The sequence below is a fragment of the Chroicocephalus ridibundus genome, unplaced genomic scaffold (assembly GCF_963924245.1).
Source record: "Chroicocephalus ridibundus unplaced genomic scaffold, bChrRid1.1 SCAFFOLD_568, whole genome shotgun sequence".
Taxonomy (NCBI): domain Eukaryota; kingdom Metazoa; phylum Chordata; class Aves; order Charadriiformes; family Laridae; genus Chroicocephalus; species Chroicocephalus ridibundus.
The window spans coordinates 17,601-39,081 of NW_026961185.1; the positions used below are offsets into that span (position 1 = coordinate 17,601).

General features: G+C 61.4%; 1 protein-coding gene across 1 annotated transcript in view; it reads right to left on the reverse strand.

Moving 5' to 3' along the window:
- Nucleotides 1–21,481, reverse strand: part of LOC134509121 (DNA-directed RNA polymerase II subunit RPB1-like) — a 42,870-nt gene that overhangs the window by 14,564 nt on the left and 6,825 nt on the right. Inside the window, 15 exon segments of the mRNA XM_063321601.1 lie at nucleotides 588–834; nucleotides 2,517–2,532; nucleotides 2,534–2,616; nucleotides 2,618–2,641; nucleotides 2,643–2,672; nucleotides 2,674–2,742; nucleotides 6,094–6,299; nucleotides 8,111–8,216; nucleotides 9,980–10,151; nucleotides 12,310–12,493; nucleotides 14,022–14,244; nucleotides 15,599–15,802; nucleotides 16,858–16,952; nucleotides 18,451–18,619; nucleotides 19,300–19,509. Of these exon segments, the coding sequence (XP_063177671.1) occupies nucleotides 588–834; nucleotides 2,517–2,532; nucleotides 2,534–2,616; nucleotides 2,618–2,641; nucleotides 2,643–2,672; nucleotides 2,674–2,742; nucleotides 6,094–6,299; nucleotides 8,111–8,216; nucleotides 9,980–10,151; nucleotides 12,310–12,493; nucleotides 14,022–14,244; nucleotides 15,599–15,802; nucleotides 16,858–16,952; nucleotides 18,451–18,619; nucleotides 19,300–19,509 (2,038 nt within the window).

The window sequence follows — 21,481 nt, forward strand, 5'->3', positions numbered from 1 at the left end:
CCCAGATGCCCTCAAGGCTCATCCATGACCTCCCAAAGCCCCCTCAGATGCCCTCAAGGCTCATCCATGACCTCCCAAAGCCCCCCCCAGATGCCCTCAAGGCTCCCCCAGGACCACCCAAAGCCCCCCCAGATGCCCTCAAGGCTCATCCATGACCACCCAAAGCCCCCCCAGATGCCCTCAAGGCTCCCCCAGGACCACCCAAAGCCCCCCCAGATGCCCTCAAGGCTCATCCATGACCACCCAAACCCCCCCCAGATGCCCTCAAGGCTCATCCATGACCACCCAAAGCCCCCTCAGATGCCCTCAAGGCTCCCCAGAACCCTCCAAAGTCCCCCCAGATGCCCTCAAGGCCCACCCAAGACCCTCCAAAGCCCCCCCAGATGCCCTCAAGGCCCACCCAGGACCCTCCAAAGCCCCCCCAGATGCCCTCAAGGCTCATCCAGGACCCACCAAAGGTCCTCCAAGACCCCCAACCCTTCCCCAATGCCCTCAAGGCTCCCCCAGGTTCCTCCGATGTCCTCCATGCTGAGCCGGGACCCCTCCCAGTGACCCCCCCTAGGGTGCCCCCCCGCCCCCGGCCTCACCAGCGTTGATCTTCTCGGCGATCTGCTCCATGGTGAGCTTGCGGTCGGTCATGTGCTTGCGGTCCAGCTCCACGCGCAGCAGCCAGGGCGAGATGCGGCTGACGTCAAAGTCGGGCATCTCGTAGTAGACGTTGACCCATTCCTGGTCCTCGGCCACCACCGTGCTCTGGGGGTTGGGGTCGTAGTAGATGGCGGTGTTGGCCGTCACCTTGCGCAGCGTGGTGTGCTCCAGGCGGCACAAGATGTCCTGGGAGGGGAGAGCGGGGACACGGCGTCAGCACGGGGACGGGGGAGGTGGGACGTGGACTTGGGGGATGGAGGACATGGGGGTCCAGGGATGGAGAATGTTGGGGGTCCAGGACATGGCAGAAGAACATGGGGATCCAGGGATGGAGAACATGGGAGAAGGAGGACATGGGGGTCCAGGGATGGAGAACATGGGAGAAGGAGGACATGGGGGTCCAGGAACGGAGAACATGGGAGAAGGAGGATCCAGGGATGGAGAACATGGAGAAGGAGGACATGGGGGTCCAGGAACGGAGAACATGGAGAAGGAGGACATGGGGGTCCAGGAACGGAGAACATGGGAGAAGGAGGACATGGGGGTCCAGGGATGGAGAACATGGGAGAAGGAGGACATGGGGGTCCAGGGATGGAGAACATGGGAGAAGGAGGACATGGGGGTCCAGGAACGGAGAACATGGGAGAAGGAGGACATGGGTCCAGGAACGGAGAACATGAGAGAAGGAGGACATGGGGTCCAGGAACGGAGAACGTGGGGATCCAGCGAGACACTGAGAAGAGACATGGGGGATGAAAGAACAGGCAGAATGAGACATGGGAATCCAGGAATGGAGAAGTGGAACTGGGGACGGAGGACATGAGGATCCATGATGAGGACACAGAAGACGGAGGACATGAGGATCCAGGAGGAGGACGTGGGGATGGAGAACATGGGGATCCAGGAATGGAGAACATGGGGATCCAGCACAGCGGGAGAAGGAGGACATGGGGGATGAAGAACATGGAGAAGGAGGACATGGGATGTCAGGATGGAGAATGTGGGGGACGGAGGACACGAGATCCAGGATGGAGAACATGAGAGAGGACATGGGATCCAGGATGAGGACACGGAAGACGGAGGACATGAGGATCCAGGAATGGACGTGGGGGATGGAGAACATGGGGATCCAGGAGGAATGGAGACAGGGAAGGAGGACATGGGGATCCAGGAATGGAGAACATGGGGTCCAGGACATGACAGAAGGAGAACATGGGGATCCAGGATGGAGAACATGGCGGTGGAGAACACGAGGATCCAGGATGGAGAACATGGAAGAAGGAGAGGACAGGGGATCCAGGGCTGGAGGACACGGGGACGAAGGATGTGGGGGATCCAGGGATGGGAGGACACGGGGACGGAGGACGTTGGGGATGAGGACGTGGGGGATCAGGGGATGGAGACATGGCGACGGAGAATGCGGAGGATGGAGAACACGGAGGATGGAGAACATGGAGATCCAGGGACGGAGAACATGGGGGGGACATGGAAGCCAGGGGGGATGGAGAACATGGAAGATGGATGACATGGAGGCTGGAGAACGGGGGGGATGTGGGGACTGAGAACATGGAGGACACGGAGGACATGGGATCCAGGGATGGAGGACACGAGGCTGGAGAACGCGTGGCCACCACGTGGCGGCACAGACGGGAGGGGCCACAAAGCCACCCGTGGGGGGCCACCTCGGCACGGGACCCCAAAAGCAGGACGAGGAGAACCCACGGGACCCAGGTTCCTCCCGCTGCCCTCCATCCACGCGTCCCCCATCTCCACGGCATGTCCCCCCATCCCCACGGCATGTCCCCCCATCCCCACGGCGTGTCCCCCATCCCCACGGCGTGTCCCCCCCCTGCCCCACGCGTCCCCACCTTGGCCCGCTCGGCTCGCGGCGCTCTGGCCCAGCAGGAAGACGGTGAGGGAGGGGGTCTTGGGTTTCTTGGAGATGTTGATGAGCTCCTTCAGGCGGGGTGACGCCCAAGGTGACGTTCTTGGCCGGAGACGCCGGCGTAGTGGAAGGTGTTGAGGGGTCATCTGGGTGGCGGGTTCTCCCAACGACTGGGCCGCCAACGCCCCCACCATCTCCCCGGGGTGCGCCTGGAGGGGGACACACGACGGGACAAGGGCTCAGGGAGGGGCCTCCACGAACGCCCGACCCAAACTCAAGACCCCCCTGAGATGTGCTTCAAGAAGGTTCCAGGTCCACACTCAAATCGCCCCCAAATCCAACTCAAATTGCCCAAATCTGGTCTTAAAGACCTCCCGTTTGTCCCCACCGTCCCCAGGACACTTGGGACGCACACGGGTGTCCCCAACCCAAACCCCAACCCCCCTGAGATGTGGCTTCAAGAAGGCGCCAAGTCCAGAGTCAAAATGGCCCCAAATCCAGACTCAAATTGCCCAAATCTTGGTCCTAAAAACCTCCCATTTGTCCCCACTGTCCCCCAGGGACACTTGGGACACACACGGGGTGCCCCAGAACCAAACTCAAACCCCCCTGAGATGTGGCTTCATGAAGGCGCCAAGTCCAAGTCAAAATGCCCAAATCCAGACTCAAAATTGCCCAAATCTGGTCCTAAAAACCTCCCGTTTGTCCCCACCGTCCCCCAGGGACACTTGGGGACACACACGGGTGTCCCCAGAACCAAACTCAAACCCCCCTGAGATGTGGCTTCAAGAAGGTTCCAGTCCAGAGTCAAATGGCCCCAAATCCAGACTCAAAATTGCCCAAATCTGGTCCTAAAACCTCCCATTTGTCCCCACTGTCCCCCAGGGGACACTTGGGGACACACACGGGTGTCCCAGACCCGTCCAGGTGGACCCGAACCCCCCGAGATGTGGCTTCAGAACATCAGATCCAGACTCAAAACTGCCCCACATCTGCCCCCCAAACCCCCACATCTGACCCCAAACCCCACATCTGCCCCCCAGAGCCCTCTGAGACCCCCAGAGCCCTCTAAGACCCCCAGATCTGCCCTAAACCCCCCACATCTGACCCCCAGAGCCCTCCAAGACCCCCAGATCTGACCCCCGAGAGCTCTGAGAACCCCAGATCTGCCCCTAAACCCCCAGATCTGACCCCCAGAGCGCTCCAAGACGCCCATATCTGCCCCGAAACCCCCAGATCTGCCCCCAAACCCGCACATCTGACCCCAACCCTCCGAGACCCCCAGATCTGCCCCCCAGAGAGCTCCGAGGCCCCCAGATGTGACCCCAAACCCCAGAACTGATCCAAACCCCCACATCTGACCCCCAGAGCCCGCCAAGACCCCCAGATCTGTCCCCCAGAGAGCCCTGAGACCCCAGATCTGACCCTAAACCCCCAGATGTGCCCGCCAGGTGCTCCGAGACCCCCACATCTGACCCCAAACCCCCACATCTGACCCCCAAGAGCTCCAAGACCCCCAGATCTGCCGTAAACCCCACATCTGACCCCCAGAGCCCCACATCTGCTCCCTAAACCCCCACATCTGACCCCCAGAGTGCTCCGAGACCCCAGATCTGCCCCTAAACCCCCACATCTGACCCCCAGAGCCCTCCGAGACCCCCAATCTGACCCCAAACCCCCACATCTGACCCCAGAGCCCTCCGAGACCCCAGATCTGCCCCTAAACCCCCACATCTGACCCCAGAGAGCTCTGAGACCCCCAGATCTGACCCCAAACCCCCCAGATGTGACCCCAGAGAGCTCTGAGACCCCCACATCTGCCCCCCAAACCCCCACATCTGACCCCAAACCCCCACATCTGCCCCCCAGAGCCCTCTGAGACCCCAGAGCCCTCTAAGACCCCAGATCTGCCCTAAACCCCCACATCTGACCCCAGAGCCCTCCAGACCCCCAGATCTGACCCCCAGAGAGCTCTGAGACCCCAGATCTGCCCCTAAACCCCCACATCTGACCCCCAGAGCCTCCAAGACGCCCAGATCTGCCCGAAACCCCCAGATCTGCCCCCAAACCCGCACATCTCAGACTCCCAGAGCCCTCCGAGACCCCCAGATCTGCCCCCCAGAGAGCTCCGAGGCCCCGCATGTGACCCCAAACCCCAGAACTGATCCCAAACCCCCACATCTGACCCCCAGAGCCCGCCAAGACCCCCAGATCTGTCCCCCAGAGCCCTGAGACCCCCAGATCTGACCCTAAACCCCCAGATGTGCCCGCCAGGTGCTCCGAGACCCCCACATCTGACCCCAAACCCCCACATCTGACCCCAGAGAGCTCCAAGACCCCAGATCTGCCCGTAAACCCCCACATCTGACCCCCAGAGCCCACATCTGCTCCCTAAACCCCACATCTGACCCCCAGAGTGCTCCGAGACCCCCAGATCTGCCCCTAAACCCCCACATCTGACCCCCAGAGCCCTCCGAGACCCCAGATCTGACCCCAAACCCCCACATCTGACCCCAGAGCCCTCCGAGACCCCAGATCTGCCCCTAAACCCCCACATCTGACCCCCAGAGAGCTCTGAGACCCCCAGATCTGACCCCAAACCCCCAGATGTGACCCCCAGAGAGCTCTGAGACCCCTACATCTGCCCCTAAACCCCCAGATCTGACCCCCAGAGCGCTCCAAGACGCCCAGATCTGCCCCGAAACCCCCAGATCTGCCCCCAAACCCGCACATCTGACCCCCAAAAGATCTCCAGAAACCCAGATCTGCCCGTAAACCCCCACATCTGACCCCCAGAGCCCCACATCTGCTCCCTAAACCCCCACATCTGACCCCAGAGTGCTCCGAGACCCCCAGATCTACCCCTAAACCCCCACATCTGACCCCCAGAGCCCTCCGAGACCCCAGATCTGCCCCCAGAGAGCTCCGAGACCCCTAGATCTGCCCCTAAACCCCCAGATCTGATCCCAACCCCCAGATCTGACCCCCAGAGCCCTCCGAGACCCCAGATCTGACCCCCAGAGACTCTGAGAACCCCAGATCTGCCCCTAAACCCCCACATCTGACCCCCAGAGCCTCTGAGACCCCCAGATCTGCCCCCCAGAGAGCTCTGAGAACCCCAGATCTGCCCCTAAACCCCCAGATCTGATCCCAAACCCCCAGATCTGACCCCCAGAGAGCTCCGAGACCCCCACATCTGCCCCTAAACCCCCAGATCTGACCCCCAGAGCCCTCCGAGACCCCCAGATCTGACCCCCAGAGAGCTCTGAGAACCCCAGATCTGCCCCTAAACCCCCAGATCTGATCCCAAACCCCCAGATCTGACCCCCAGAGAGCTCCAAGACCCCCACATCTGCCCCTAAACCCCCACATCTGACCCCCAGAGCCCTCCGAGACCCCCAGATCTGCCCCCAGAGAGCTCCGAGACCCCTAGATCTGCCCCTAAACCCCCAGATCTGACCCCAAACCCCCAGATCTGCCCCTAAACCCCCCCGTCTGCCCCCGAACCCCCACGCCTGGCCCCCCCCCCGCACCGTGCCCCCCCCCAGCCCCCAACTCACGATGGCCTGGTTGAACTTGGACTCGATCTCCCCCAGCAGCCAGTCGAAGGCCTCCCCGCTGAGGCGGAACTCCTCCACCATGCGGCGGCTGCAGAGCGTGGAGCGCAGGTGGATGTTGAAGAGCAGCGTGGCGTTCTCCTGCGCCTGCCGGCTCAGCGGGTCCTCCCCGTTGACGATCACCAGCTTGCGGCTCAGCTCCTTCACCCCTGCCACGAATTTTGGGGGCGGGGGGGGAGGTGGGGGGGGTGTTTCAAAAGGCTCCTTGGGGGTCCTCCGAGCCCCCCAACACCTTCCCGGGGGTCCCACACATCACCCAACGCCTTCTTGAGGGGGCTTCAAGCCTTCCCAAGGCCTTTCTGGGGTCCTCAAGTCCTCTAACGCCTTCTTGGGGGGTCACTGGGGTCCCCAAGTCCCCCAGCGCCGTCCTGGGGGTCCTTCAAGCCCCCCAACACCTTCCCGGGGGTCCCACACATCACCCAGCGCCTTCTTGAGGGGGCTTCAAGCCTTCCCAAGGCCTTTCTGGGGGTCCTCAAGTCCTCCAACGCCTTCTTGGGGGTCCCCAAGTCCCCCAGCGCCTTCCTGGGGGTCCCACACATCACCCAGCACCTTCCTGGGGGGGCCTCGAGTCTTCCCAAGGCCTTTCTGGGGGTCCTCAAGTCCTCCAACGCCTTCCTGGGGGTCCCACACATCACCCAACGCCTTCTTGAGGGGGCTTCAAGTCTTCCCAAGGCCTTTCTGGGGGTCCTCAAGTCCTCCAACAACTTCTTGGGGGTCCCCAAGTCCTCCAACGCCTTCCTGGGGGTCCCCCAAGCCCCCCAACACCTTCCTGGGGGTCCTTCAAGCCCCCCAACACCTTCCTGGGGGTCCCACACATCACCCAACGCCTTCTTGAGGGGGCTTCAAGTCTTCCCAAGGCCTTTCTGGGGGTCCTCAAGTCCTCCAACGCCTTCTTGGGGGTCCCCAAGTCCCCCAGCGCCTTCCTGGGGGTCCCACACATCACCCAGCACCTTCTTGGGGGGGGCTCAAGTCTTCCCAAGGCCTTTCTGGGGGTCCTCAAGTCCTCCAACGCCTTCTTGGGGGTCCCCAAGTCCTCCAGTGCCTTCCTGGGGGTCCTTCAAGCCCCCCAACACCTTCCCGGGGGTCCCACACATCACCCAACGCCTTCTTGAAGGGGCTTCAAGTCTTCCCAAGGCCTTTCTGGGGGTCCCCAAGTCCCCGAACACCTTCTTGGGGGTCCCCAAGCCCCCCAACACCTTCCTGGGGGTCCTTCAAGCCCCCCAACACCTTCCCGGGGGTCCCACACATCACCCAGCGCCTTCTTGAGGGGGCTTCAAGTCTTCCCAAGGCCTTTCTGGGGCTCCTCACGTCCCCCAACACCCTCCTGGGGGGTCACCGGGGTCCCCAAGTCCCCCAGCGCCTTCCTGGGGGTCCTTCAAACCCCCCAGCACCTTCCCGGGGGTCCCACACATCACCCAACACCTTCTTGGGGGGGGCTTCAAGTCTTCCCAAGGCCTTTCTGGGGCTCCTCAAGTCCTCCAACACCTTCTTGGGGGTCCCCAAGTCCCCCAGCGCCTTCCTGGGGGTCCTTCAAGCCCCCCAACACCTTCCTGGGGGGTCACCAGGGTCCCCAAGTCCCACAGCACCTTCCTGGGGGTCCCACACATCACCCAGCACCTTCTTGGGGGGGGCTCGAGTCTTCCCAAGGCCTTTCTGGGGGTCCCCAAGTCCCCCAACACCTTCCTGGGGGGTCACCGGGGTCCCCAAGTCCCCCAGCACCTTCCTGGGGGTCCTGGGCGGGGGTCCCCAAGTCTGCCGGTACCTTCCTGGGGGGGTCACTGGGATCCCCAAATCCCCCGATACCTTCCTGGGGGGAACCCCAGGTCCCCTTGGACCTTCCTGGGGGGGGGTGTCCCCAAGTCCCTTAGCACCTTCCTGGGGGAGGGGGGGGGGGTCGCAGAAGTCCCCCAAGACCTTCTTAAGGGGTCCCCAGATCCCCTGGGACCCCCCCAAAACTCACCCTCCACCACCTTGACGGGGTGCAGGTCGGACGGGAGGCGCGAGTTGATGTGGAAAATCTTCTGGGCGTTCCAGATCATGCGCAGCAGGTTACAGGGGAGCACCACCTGGTGGGGGGGGGGGAGAAACGGGGGGGTCAGCACCCCAAAAACGGGGGGGCCAGGACTCAGCACCCCTAAATCAGGGCCCCAGGGGTGCGCGCACCCTAAAAACTCTGGGTTTGCACCCAAAAATAAGGGCTCTGAGGGGTCTGCACCCCCAAAAACAGGGGAAGGGGGGGGCACAACCCCAAAATGGGGGGGGCAGCACCCCGAAAATAGGGGGGCCAGGGCTCAGCACCCCCAAATCAGGGCCCCAGGGGTGCGCGCACCCTAAAAACTCTGGCTTTGCACCCAAAAATAAGGGCTCTGAGGGGTCTGCACCCCCAAAAACAGGGGAAGGGGGGGGCACAACCCCAAAACAGGGGGGGCAGCACCCCAAAAATAGGGGGTCCAGGGCTCAGCACCCCCAAATCGGAGCCCCAGAGGTACCCGTACCCTAAAAACTCTGGGTTTGCACCCAAAAATAAGGGCTCTGAGGGGTCTGCACCCCCAAAAACAGGGGAAGGGGGGGGCACAACCCCAAAACAGGGGGGGCAGCACCCCAAAAATAGGGGGCTCAGGGCTCAGCACCCCCAAATCGGAGCCCCAGAGATACCCGTACCTCTGAGGGGTCTGCACCCCCAAAAACAGGGGAAGGGGGGGGCACAACCCCAAAACAGGGGGGGCAGCACCCCAAAAATAGGGGGCTCAGGGCTCAGCACCCCCAAATCGGAGCCCCAGAGATACCCGTACCCTAAAAACTCTGGGTTTGCACCCAGAAATAAGGGCTTTGAGGGGTCTGCACCCCCAAAAACAGGGGAAGGGGGGGGCACAACCCCAAAACGGGGGGGGCAGGACCCCAAAAATAGGGGGGCCAGGGCTCAGCACCCCCAAATCGGAGCCCCAGAGATACCCGTACCCTAAAAACTCTGGGTTTGCACCCAGAAATAAGGGCCCTGAGGCGTCTGCGCCCCCAAAAACAGGGGAAGGGGGGGCACAACCCCAAAACGGGGGGGGCAGCGCCCCAAAAATAGGGGGTCCAGGGCTCAGCACCCCCAAATCAGGGCCCCAGGGGTGCGCGCACCCTAAAAACTCTGGGTTTGCACCCAAAAATAAGGGCTTTGAGGGGTCTGCACCCCCAAAAACAGGGGAAGGGGGGGCACAATCCCAAAATGGGGGGGGCAGGACCCCAAAATGGACACTTCCAGGCAAGGGGGGGCGGGGTCCAAACTTCCCGCTACACCCCAAAAATGGGGGTCAGCCCCCCAAAACGGGCACCTGTGAGAAAAGGGGGGCGGAACCTCCTACTACACCCCAAAAAGTGGGGCAGGAGGGTTGGGGGGGGGGGGGGGAGCCCCCCAAAAAGGGCATTTACAGGCAAGGGGTGTGGGGGGGTCAGAACCTCCTCCTCCATCCCAAAAATGGGGGGGGCGGCCCCCCAAAATAGGCACCTGTGAGAAAACGGGGGGGGAGGGGGGGGGGCGGAACCTCCTCCTCCGCCCCCAAAAATGGGGGGCGGCCCCCCATAAATGGCCACCTAGGGCAAGGTTGGGGGGGGGGGGCAGAACTTCCCGGCTCAGGGGTGGGGGGGAGCCCCTCCCCATGTCCCCCCCCCCCCAAAAAAAACCGGGGTGACGCCAGGTCGCGCGCCCACCCCCTAAATGAGGGGTCGGTGGCAGCGGGTGGGGATGTCCCCAGGGGTGAGGGGGTGGCCCCGGAGGCCACCCCTGGGTGCCGGGGGGGGTGTGTGGGTGTGGGGGGGGTTTTTTTTGGGGGGGGCCACACGTCACCTTGCTGTCGCCGGTGGGGAAGATGACGCGCAGCACCTCCCGGTCCTCCCGCATCTTCTCGAACTCGCGCTCCAGCTCGTTCTGGATGTGGGCGTTGGAGAGAATGTCCTTCACCAGCTCCTCCTGCAGCGTCCGCCGCAGCGCCCGCTCGTTGGTGTAGTCGAACTTGAACCTGGGGGGGGGACGGGACGGGACACACACGTGGGTGAGACGCTTGGGGACACCAAAACATCACCCAACATTGAGGAGAAGTAGCTTGGGGACACCAAAACGGGACCCGTGTAGGGTAAAAAGAGCTTGGGGACACCAAAACATCACCCAACGTTGAGGAGAAGTAGCTTGGGGACACCAAAAATGTCACCCACGTTGAAGAGAAATGGGTTGGGGACACCAAAATGTCACCCATGTTAAGGAGAAATAGCTTGGGGACACCAAAACGTCACCCAACGTTGAGGAGAAGTAGCTTGAGGACACCAAAACGGGACCCGTGTAGCGTAAAAAGAGCTTGAGGACGCCAAAACATCACCCAACGTTGAGGAGAAGTAGCTTGGGGACACCAAAACGGGACCCGTGTAGGGTGAAAAGAGCTTGGGGACACCAAAACATCACCCAACGTTGAGGAGAAGTAGCTTGGGGACACCAAAACGGGACCCGTGTAGGGTAAAAAGAGCTTGGGGACACCAAAACATCACCCAACGTTGAGGAGAAGTAGCTTGGGGACACCAAAACGGGACCCGTGTGGGGTAAAAAGAGCTTGGGGACGCCAAAACATCACCCAACGTTGAGGAGAAGTAGCTTGGGGACACCAAAACGGGACCCGTGTAGGGTAAAAAGAGCTTGGGGACACCAAAACATCACCCAACATTGAGGAGAAGTAGCTTGGGGACACCAAAACGGGACCCGTGTAGGGTAAAAAGAGCTTGGGGACACCAAAACATCACCCAACGTTGAGGAGAAGTAGCTTGGGGACACCAAAACGGGACCCGTGTAGCGTAAAAAGAGCTTGGGGACACCAAAACATCACCCAACGTTGAGGAGAAGTAACTTGGGGACACCAAAATGGGACCCGTGTAGGGTAAAAAGAGCTTGGGGACGCCAAAACGTCACCCAACGTTGAGGAGAAGTAGCTTGGGGACACCAAAAATGTCACCCACGTTGAAGAGAAATGGGTTGGGGACACCAAAATGTCACCCATGTTAAGGAAAAATAGCTTGGGGACACCAAAACGTCACCCAACGTTGAGGAGAAGTAGCTTGGGGACATCAAAATGTCACCCAACGTTAAGGAAAAGTAGCCTGGGGACACCAAAATGTCACCCAATGTTGAGAAGTAGCTTGGGGACACCAAAAATGTCACCCACGTTGAAGAGAAAGAGCTTGGGGACACCAAAATGTCACCCATGTTAAGGAGAAGTAGTTTGGGGACACCAAAACGTCACCCGTGTGGGGTAAAAAGAGCTTGGGGACACCAAAACGTCACCCAATGTTGAGGAGAAATAGCTTAGGGACACCAAAATGTCACCCAACGTTGAGGAGAAGTAACTTGGGGACACCAAAATGTCACCCAATGCTGAGGAGAAGTAGCTTGGGGACACCAAGATGGGTCCAACTTTGGGGAGGAGCAGCTTGGGGACACCAAAACGGGACCTATGTTGAGGAGGAGCACCTTGGGGACACCGACATGTCACCCATGTGGGGTAAGAACAGCTTGGGGACACCGACATGTCACCCATGGGGGGCAACAACAGCTTGGGGACACCAAAATGGGATCCACGTAGAGCAGGAGCAGTTTGGGGACACCAAAATGGGACCTACGAGGGGCAGGAGCACCTTGGGGACACCACCATGGGCTCCAACGTGGGGACACCACCAAGGGACCAAGTTGGGGACACCACCATGGGCTCCAAGGTGGTGAGGAGCACCCTGGGGACACCACCATGGGCTCCAAGATGGGGAAGAGCACCTTGGGGACACCACCCTGGGCTCCAAGATGGGGAGGAGCACCCTGGGGACACCACCATGGGCTCTAAGGTGGGGAGGAGCACCCTGGGGACACCACCATGGGCTCTAAGGTGGGGAGGAGCACCTTGGGGACACCACCATGGGCTCCAAGGTGGGGAGGAGCACCCTGGGGACACCACCATGGATCCAGTGTGGTGAGGAGCACCTTGGGGACACCACCATGGGGACACCACCCTGGGCTCCGACCCTCAGAAGGAGCAGCTGGGAGCCCCCGAGATGGGTCAAAAGCTCTAGGGCAGGTGGCTCCCGGCCCCACCGCAGTCCTTGGGGGGTGTCGGGGGGGGGGGGGGGGTTGGGAAGGTCCCTCACTTCTTCTCGAAGGCCTTGTTGGAGGGTTTGAGGGTGGCCAGGTTCTGGAACTCCACGCTCTCGCCCGCCAGCCCGTCCTCGCCGTAGCGCAGCTGAACCACCTGGTTGATGGAGTTGCGCACCGTGGCGTCGTACTTCACCATCACCGACTCCATCGACTTGATCAGCCGCCGTTGGATGTACCCTGCCGGGGGGGGGGGACGGGGACAAGGGACGAGGACACCGTCAGCCTCAGGGCGGCGGGGGGGGACCTGGAGGCATCTGGGGAGGGTTTGGGGTTCTTCAGGAGGCATCTGGACAGGGTTCAGGGGACCCGGAGGGCTTTGGGGTTCTTCAGGAGGCATCTGGGGAGGGTTCAGGGATCCCCAGGAGGCATCTGGGGAGGGTTTGGGGGTCCTAGAGAGCTTTGGGGAGGTCTTCAGGAAGCATCTGGGGAGGATTTGGGGGTCCTGGAGGGCTCCAGTGGGTCCCAGGAGGCATCTGGGGAGGGTTCAGGGATCCCCAGGAGGCATCTGGGGAGGGTTTGGGGGTCCTAGAGAGCTTTGGGGGGTCTTCAGGAGGCATCTGGGGGGTGTTTGGGGGTCCTGAAGGGCGTTGGGGGGTCTTCAGGAGGCATCTGGGGAAGGTTCAGGGATCCCCAGGAGGCATCTGGGGAGGGTCTGGGGGTCCTGAAGGGCTTTGGGGGGTCTCCAGGAGGCATCTGGGGAGGGTTTGGGGGTCCTGAAGGGATTTGGGGGGTCTTCAGGAGGCATCTGGGGAAGGTTCGGGGTTCCTGGAGGACTCCAGTGGGTCCCAGGAGGCATCTGGGGAGGGTTTGGGGGGTCCCGGAGGGCTTTGGGCGGTCTCCAGGAGGCATCTGGGGAGGGCTTGGGGGTCCCGGAGGGCTTTGGCCTGTTCTTCAGGAGGCATGTGGGGAGGGTTCGGGGGTCCTGAAGGGCTTTGGGGGTCTCCAGGAGGCATCTGGGGAGGGTCTGGGGGTCCTGAAGGGCTTTGGGGGGTCTCCAGGAGGCATCTGGGGAAGGTTCGGGGTTCCTGGAGGACTCCAGCGGATCCCAGGAGGCATCTGGGGAGGGTTTGGGGGTCCTGTAGGGCTCCAGTGGGTCCCAGGAGGGATCTGGGGAGGACTTGGGGGTCCTGGAGGGCTTTGGCCTGTTCTTCAGGAGGCATCTGGGGAGGGTTCGGGGGTCCCGAAGGGCTTTGGGGGTCTCCAGGAGGCATCTGGGGAGGGTCTGGGTTTCCTGAATGGCTTTGGGTGGTCTTCAGGAGGCATCTGGGGAGGGTTTGGGGGTCCTGGAGGGCTCCAGCAGATCCCAGGAGGCATCTGGGAAGGGTTTGCGGGTCTCCAGGAGGCATCTGGGGAGGGTTTGGGGGTCCTGGAGGGCTCCAGTGGGTCCCAGGAGGCATCTGGGAAGGGTTTGCGGGTCTCCAGGAGGCATCTGGGGAGGGTTTGGGGGTCCTGAAGGGCTTTGGGGGGTCTCCAGGAGGCATCTGGGAAGGGTTTGCGGGTCTCCAGGAGGCATCTGGGGAGGGTTCGGGGGTCCTGGAGGACTCCAGTGGGTCCCAGGAGGCATCTGGGGAGGGTTCGGGGGTCCTGGAGAGCTTTGGGGGGGGGTCTCCAGGAAGCATCTGGGGGAGGGTTTGGGGGGGGTCTGAGGGTGCCACCCTACAACAAGATGTGGGGCAGGGCAGGGGAGAGAATATGTGGGGCTGACCCGTCTCGGCCGTCTTGACGGCGGTGTCGATGAGACCCTCGCGGCCCCCCATGGCGTGGAAGAAGAACTCGGTGGGGGTCAGCCCGGCCAGGTAGGAGTTCTCCACGAAGCCCCGGCTCTCGGGCCCATAGTCGTCCTTGATGAAGTGGGGCAGGGTGCGATGTTTGAACCCAAAGGGGATGCGTTTGCCTTCCACGTTCTGCTGCCCCACCACCGCGATGACCTATGGGGAGATGGGGGGCGGGGGGGGACACGCACACACATGAGAAGTGGGGCGGGGAAGCCAGGGATAGCCCTAGACCTCATAATCATCAACCAGCCCCATAGGGAACGTCCCAGGGGTCCCCTAAGGAGCCCCACAACATCTGGGAGATCTTCATCTTGGAGGCCAAGGTCAACGTGGACCATCGTGATGACTTGTGGGGCCCCCCACACCCCATAGGGATGGCCCAGACCCCAGAGGAACCCCCCCAGAGATCACCCTGGTCCCACCAGACCCCATAGGGAACGTCCCGGGGGTCCCCTAAGGAGCCCCACAACATCTGGGAGATCTTCATCTTGGAGGCCAACATCAACGTGGACCATCCTGATGACTTATGGGGCCCCCCACACCCATAGGAATGGCCCGGACCCCAGAGGAACCCCTACAGACCCCATAGGGAACATCCTGAGGGCCCCTAAGGAGCCCCACAACATCTGGGAGATCTTCATCTTGGAGGCCAAGGTCAACGTGGACCATCGTGATGACTTGTGGGGCGCCCCACACCCCACAGGGATGTCCCTGACCCCATAGGAACCCCCCCAGAGATCACCCTGGTCCCACCAGACCCCACAGGAATCCCAGAGCCCCATAGGAAACATCCCAGGGGCCCCTAAGGAGGCCCAGAACATCTGGGAGATCTTCATCCTGGAGCTCCTGGTGCCCAACGCACCCACAGAACCCCAAGAAGACCCCACAGAGGTCTACAAAACCCCACAGGGACCCTCCCAAACCCCACGGAGATCCTCCTGGCACCCCCTGGAGACCCCACAGAAGCCCCCCGAGACCCCATAGAAGCCCCTCAAGACCTGGGAGATGTTGACCTTGGAGCTCCTGGTGCCCAACCCCAACACGGACCCCCAAGAAGACCCCATAGACGTCTACAAAACCCCACAGGGACCCTCCCAAACCCCATGGAGATCCTCCTGACACCTCCTCGAGACCCCACAGAAACCCCTGAAGACCCCGTAGTGCCCCCCAAGACCTGGGAGATGTTGACCTTGGAGCTCCTGGTGCCCAACCCCAACACGGACCCCCAAGAAGACCCCACAGAGGTCTACAAAACCCCACAGGGACCCTCCCAAACCCCATGGAGATCCTCCTGGCACCCCCTGGAGAACCCACAGAAGGCCCCCGAGACCTGGGAGATGTTGACCTTGGAGCTCCTGGTGCCCAACACCAACACAGACCCCCAAGAAGACCCCACAGAGGTCTACAAAACCCCACAGGAACCCTCCCAAACCCCATGGAGATCCTCCTGGCACCCCCTGGAAACCCCACAGAAGCCCCCCGAGACCCCATAGAAGCCCCTCAAGACCTGGGAGATGTTGATCTTGGAGCCTTTGGCGCCCGAGACCACCATGGACTTGAAGTTGTTGTACTCGGAGAGGGATTTTTGGGCGGAGGAACCCGTCTTGTCCCGGGCGTCGTTGAGGATACGGTTGACCTGGTTCTCGAAGGTCTGGCGCAGGGTGTTGCCCGGGGTGGGCTCCAGCTCGTTGTTGTGGGCCTTCTCGATGACCTGCCACCCCACAGCGACCCCACCACCCCAAAAAAAAATGTCACCGGGGCACCCCAAAACCCCCGGGGAGCACCCCGGGGTGTCAGGGCAGGGTGGGGGGAGGTGGAAGGGATGGAACCCAACCGTGGGGGGGACCCCAAAAGCGTCCCAGAGGGGCTGGGGGCCTCCCCAAAACCCTGCCCGCATCGGTGGGGACACTCCGACGAAGCGGGGAGCACCCCAAAATGGCCATGGGGAAGTGGGGAGCACCCCAAAAAGTCCAGAGGGCACCCCAAAATGGCCCTGGGGAACTGGGGACACCCCAAAATGTCCTGGAGGAACCGGGGACACCTCAAAACCCTGAGGAGCACCCCAAAATGTCCCTGGGGAACTGGGGACACCCCAAAATGTCCTCGCGGAACTGGGGACACCCCAAAAGTCCAGAGAACACCCCAAAATGTCCTCAGGGAACTGGGGACACCCCAAAATGTCCTGGAGGAACCGGGGACACCTCAAAACCCTGAGGAGCACCCCAAAATGTCCTCAGGGACCCGGGGACACCCCAAAAGTCCAGAGAGCACCCCAAAACGTCCTGGGGGAAGTGGGGACACCTCAAAACCCGGGGGGGGGGCACCCCAAAATGTCCTCGGGGAACTGGGGCCACCCCGAAACCGTCCTGGTATCGCCGGGGGCTCCCTAAAACGCTCCAAGATGGCGACGGACGTTCCAAAACCCCCCTAAAACCCCCTCCAGGGGCACCCCAAAACCCCGGAGAGAGCCGAGGGGGGTGTCCCCGAAACTTTGGGAAACACCCCCCCCCACCCCCCCCCCCCCAACCCCCCCCCCCCCCCTTGGAGGTCCCCCCCCCCTCGACGCGCTGGGAGACGCCGAGCACCGCAGGGACCCTCAACTCCACCCCGTCGACCCCTAAAATCCCGCAGCGCCCCACCATGAAAAGAACCCCCAAAATCACTCAGGGCCCCTCTCCATCCCCCCCCCCCCAAAAAAAAAACCCCGAGGAGCCCCCTAAAAACTCAAGGAGGCCCCCCCAGGACCCCCCCCCCCCCCCAGCCCACCTCGATGACGTCCTGCTTGGCCTTCTTGATGGTGTTCTGGATGTCCTGGTAGGTCTTTGCGTCGGCGATGGAGTCCCCGATGCCGATGGTGTGACCTGGGGGGGGGGGAAAAGTGGGGGGGGGCGGTCAGGTGGGTGCTCCCCACCTCAGGGTGTGACCCCCCCCCCCCAACCCCCCGAAAAAAGAGGTGTCCCGAGCCCCAAACCCGACCTTCCGCCATGTCCTCCTGAAGCCGGGGGAGATACCCAGGACCGTGGGGCAGAAATGGGGGTCCCCACTGGGGGTCCAGAGCCCCCCCCCAGGGACAACAAGGTCCTCCTGGTGCCAAAAAGGGGGTCCAAGACCCCCCCCAGACACCTGGGACTCCCGTTGTCCCCAAGAAAGGGGGTCCAAGACCCCCCCATGGACACCTGAGGCCCCCATTGTCCCCAAAAAAGGGGGACCAAGACCCCCCCATGGATACCTGAGGCCCCCGTTGTCCCCAAAAACAGGGGACCAAGACCCCCCCCATGGACACCTGAGGCCCCCGTTGTCCCCAAGAAAGGGGGTCCAAGACCCCCCCAAGGACAACAAGGTCCTCCTGGTGCCAAGAAAGTGGGTCCAACCCCCCCCAAGACACCTGGGACCCCCGTTGTCCCCAAAAAAGGGGGCCCAAGACCCCCCCATGGACACCTGAGGCCCCCATTGTCCCCAAAAAAGGGGGCCCAAGACCCCCCCATGAACACCTGAGGCCCCCGTTGTCCCCAAAAAAGGGGGCCCAAGACCCCCCCATGGACACCTGAGGCCCCCGTTGTCCCCAAAAAAGGGGGACCAAGACCCCCCCATGGACAACAAGGTCCTCCTGGTGTCGAGAAAGGGGGTCCAAGACCCCCCCAAGACACCTGGGACCCCCGTTGTCCCCAAAAAAGGGGGACCAAGACCCCCCCATGGACACCTGAGGCCCCCGTTGTCCCCAAGAAAGGGGGTCCAAGACCCCCCCATGGACAACAAGGTCCTCCTGGTGCCAAGAAAAGGAGTCCAAGACCCCCCCAAGACACCTGGGACCCCCACTGTCCCCCAAAAAATGGGGTCCAAAACCCCCCCATGGACAACAAGGTCCTCCTGGTGCCAAAAACGGGGTCCAAGACCCCCCCCAAGACACCTGGGACCCCCATTGTCCCCATAAAAGGGGGCCCAAGACCCCCCCATGGACACCTGGGACCCCCGTTGTCCCCAAAATTGAGGGTCCAAGGACCCCACCAAGACACCCGGGTCCCTTGTTGTCCCCAAAAAAGGCGGTCCAAGACCCCCCCCATGGACAACAAGGTCCTCCTGGTGCCAAGAAAGTGGGTCCAACCCCCCCCAAGACACCCGGGACCCCCGTTGTCCCCAAAAATGAGGGTCCAAGGACCCCCCGAGACACCCAGGTCCCTGTCGTCCTGCAGAAAGGGGTCCAAGGCCCCCCCCCACACCCAAGTCCCCTCTTGCTCCTCAAAGACGGGGCCTGAGAAGGTCCCCAGACGGGGGACACGGGCTGAGAAGGTCCCCAGATGTCCCATCCCCCCCGCCCCGGGTGTCCCGTCCCCATTTCCCGCCCCCCCAGGCCCCACGGACCCTCGATGAGGAGCCAGTTGTTGATGACGGTCTGGATGTTGCTGTAGAAGAGGCGGGTGGTGTCGTGGCCCATCTCCAGGTAGGAGATGTGGACCAAGGACCCCGCCGAGGTCCCCAGCGACTTTTTGCAGAGGATGCCCATGATCAGCTCCCCGTTCTCCACGATCACCTGCCAAAAAAAGTGGGGAGGGGCCGGGGGGGGGGGGGGGGTCGGGTCAGGACCTCCCCAACACACATCTCCAGAGATCCCGTGTTGTCATCCCCCCACCCCACCACGCTTCACCCAACCATCCTGAAGGACTCCGTGTCCTGGTGATCTGGGGAGGGTTTGGGGGTCCTGGAGGCATCTGGGGAGGGTTTGGGGGGTCCTGGAGGACTTTGGGGGTCTCCAGGAGGCATCTGGGGAGGGTTTGGGGGTCCTGAAGGGATTTGGGGGGTCTTCAGGAGGCATCTGGGGAAGGTTCGGGGTTCCTGGAGGACTCCAGTGGGTCCCAGGAGGCATCTGGGGAGGGTTTGGGGGGTCCTGGAGGACTTTGGGGGTCTCCAGGAGGCATCTGGGGAGGGTTTGGGGGTCCTGGAGGGCTCTGGGTGGTCTCCAGGAAGCATCTGGGGACGGTTCAAGGGCCCTGGAGGGCTCCAGTGGGTCCCAGGAGGCATCTGGGGAAGGTTTGAGGGTCCTGAAGGGCTTTGGGGATCCCTCAAGACACATCTCAGGAGGGTTTGGGGGTCCTGGAGAGCTCCAGGGGGTCCCAGGAGGCATCTGGGGAGGGGGTTTGGGGGTCCTGGAGGGTCTCCCACCACCCGAGCCCCCATCAGCCACCCAAGACCCCCTCCCCCCCCCCCCAGCACCTTGGTGTCCCCGGGGGAGATGTGCTTGTAGGGCCCGCTGTCCTCGTCGTCGGGGTGGGTGCTGTGGGTGCGGATGCAGTTGATGTGGCCGGGGATGATGAGGGAGAAGATCTGCTTCCCCGTCCAGAGGGGCCGGGGCTTCAGGATGGCGGGTTGGGGCACCTTCCCGTCCCACGTCGAGAGGAACATCAGCAGGTTCATCACCTCCCCCTGCGGGTGGGGCGGGGGACACCCCGTCAGCACCCCGAAAAACCCCCCACCGAGGGGGAACACCCCCCCACCACCACCAAACACCCAACACCCCCCAGCCAGGAGAGGACACCCCAAAAAACCAAGGAGACCCCCAAAAGACCCCAAAACCTCCCACCACAGCCCCAAAACCACCTCAAATAGCCCCAAAAATGCCTCAAAATACACAAAAAACTTTTCTATGGGGCAAGGAGACCCCATAAAGGCCCCAAAACCTCCCGCCACAGTCCCAAAATCACCTCAAATACGCCAAAAAATGCCTCAAAATACCCCAAAAACCTTTCTATGGGTTAAGGAGAACCCATTAACGGCCCCAAATCCTCCCGCCACAGGCCCAAAATAGCCCAAAAATGCCTCAAAATACCCAAAAACCTTCCCGTGGGGCAAGGAGAACCCGTAAGGGCCTCAAATCCTCCCCGCCACAGCCCCCAAATGCCTCCAAATAGCCCCAAAATACTTCAGAACAGCCCAAATGGGCCAAGGAGACCCCCAAAAGACCCCAAAACCTCCCACCACAGCCCCAAAACCACCTCAAATAGCCCCAAAATGCCTCAAAATACACCAAAAACTTTTCTGTGGGGCAAGGAGACCCCATAAAGGCCCCAAAACCTCCCGCCACAGCCCCAAAACCACCTCAAATACGCCAAAAAATGCCTCAAAATACCCCAAAACCTTCCCGTGGGGCAAGGAGAACCCATAAGGGCCTCAAATCCTCCCCGCCACAGCCCCCAAATGCCTCCAAATAGCCCCAAAAATACTTCAAAACAACCCAAATGGGCCAAGGAGACCCCCAAAAGACCCCAAAACCTCCGACCACAGCCCCAAAACCACCTCAAATACCCCCAAAAATGCCTCAAAATACACAAAAAACTTTTCTATGGGGCAAGGAGACCCCATAAAGGCCCCAAAACCTCCCGCCACAGCCCCAAAACCACCTCAAATACGCCAAAAAATGCCTCAAAATACCCCAAAAACCTTTCTATGGGTTAAGGAGAACCCATAAGGGCCCCAAAACCTCCCGCCACAGGCCCAAAACCACCTCGAATACGCCAAAAAATGCCTCAAAATACCCCAAAAACCTTTCTATGGGTTAAGGAGAACCCATAAGGGCCCCAAATCCTCCCCACCACAGCCCCAAAATAGCCCGAAAATGCCTCAAAATACCCAAAAACCTTCCCGTGGGGCAAGGAGAACCCATAAGGGCCTCAAATCCTCCCCGCCACAGCCCCCAAATGCCTCCAAATAGCCCCAAAAATACTTCAAAACAGCCCAAATGGGCCAAGGAGACCCCCAAAAGACCCCAAAACCTCCCACCACAGCCCCAAACCCACCTCAAATACCCCCAAAAATGCCTCAAAATACACCAAAAACTTTTCTATGGGGCAAGGAGACCCCATAAAGGCCCCAAAACCTCCCGCCACAGCCCCAAAACCACCTCAAATACACCAAAAAATGCCTCAAAATCCCCCAAAAACCTTTCTGTGGGGCAAGCAGAACACAAAAGGGCCCCAAAACCTCCACCACAGCCCCAAAATACCCATAAAATACCTCAAAATACCCATAAAATACCTCAAAATACCCCCAAAAATCTCTCTTCTGGTCAAGGAGAACCCACAAGGGCCCCAAATCCTCCCACCGCAGCCCCAAAACCCCCTCAAACACACACAGAAAAATGCCCCAAAATGCCCCCAAAACCTTTCCGTGGGTCAAGGGGACCCTGTAACGGCCCCAAAAGCTCCCACCACAACCCCAAAATACCTCAAAATACCCCAAAATCCTTTCTATGGGGCACGGAGACCCCAAAATCCCCCCCAAATCCCATGTTACAGCCCAGGGACCCCCTCAGGCCCCCCAAAATCCCACATCACGGCCCAAGAACACCCTCAGGCCCCCCAAAATCCCCCCAAATCCCACGTCATGGCCCAAGAACACC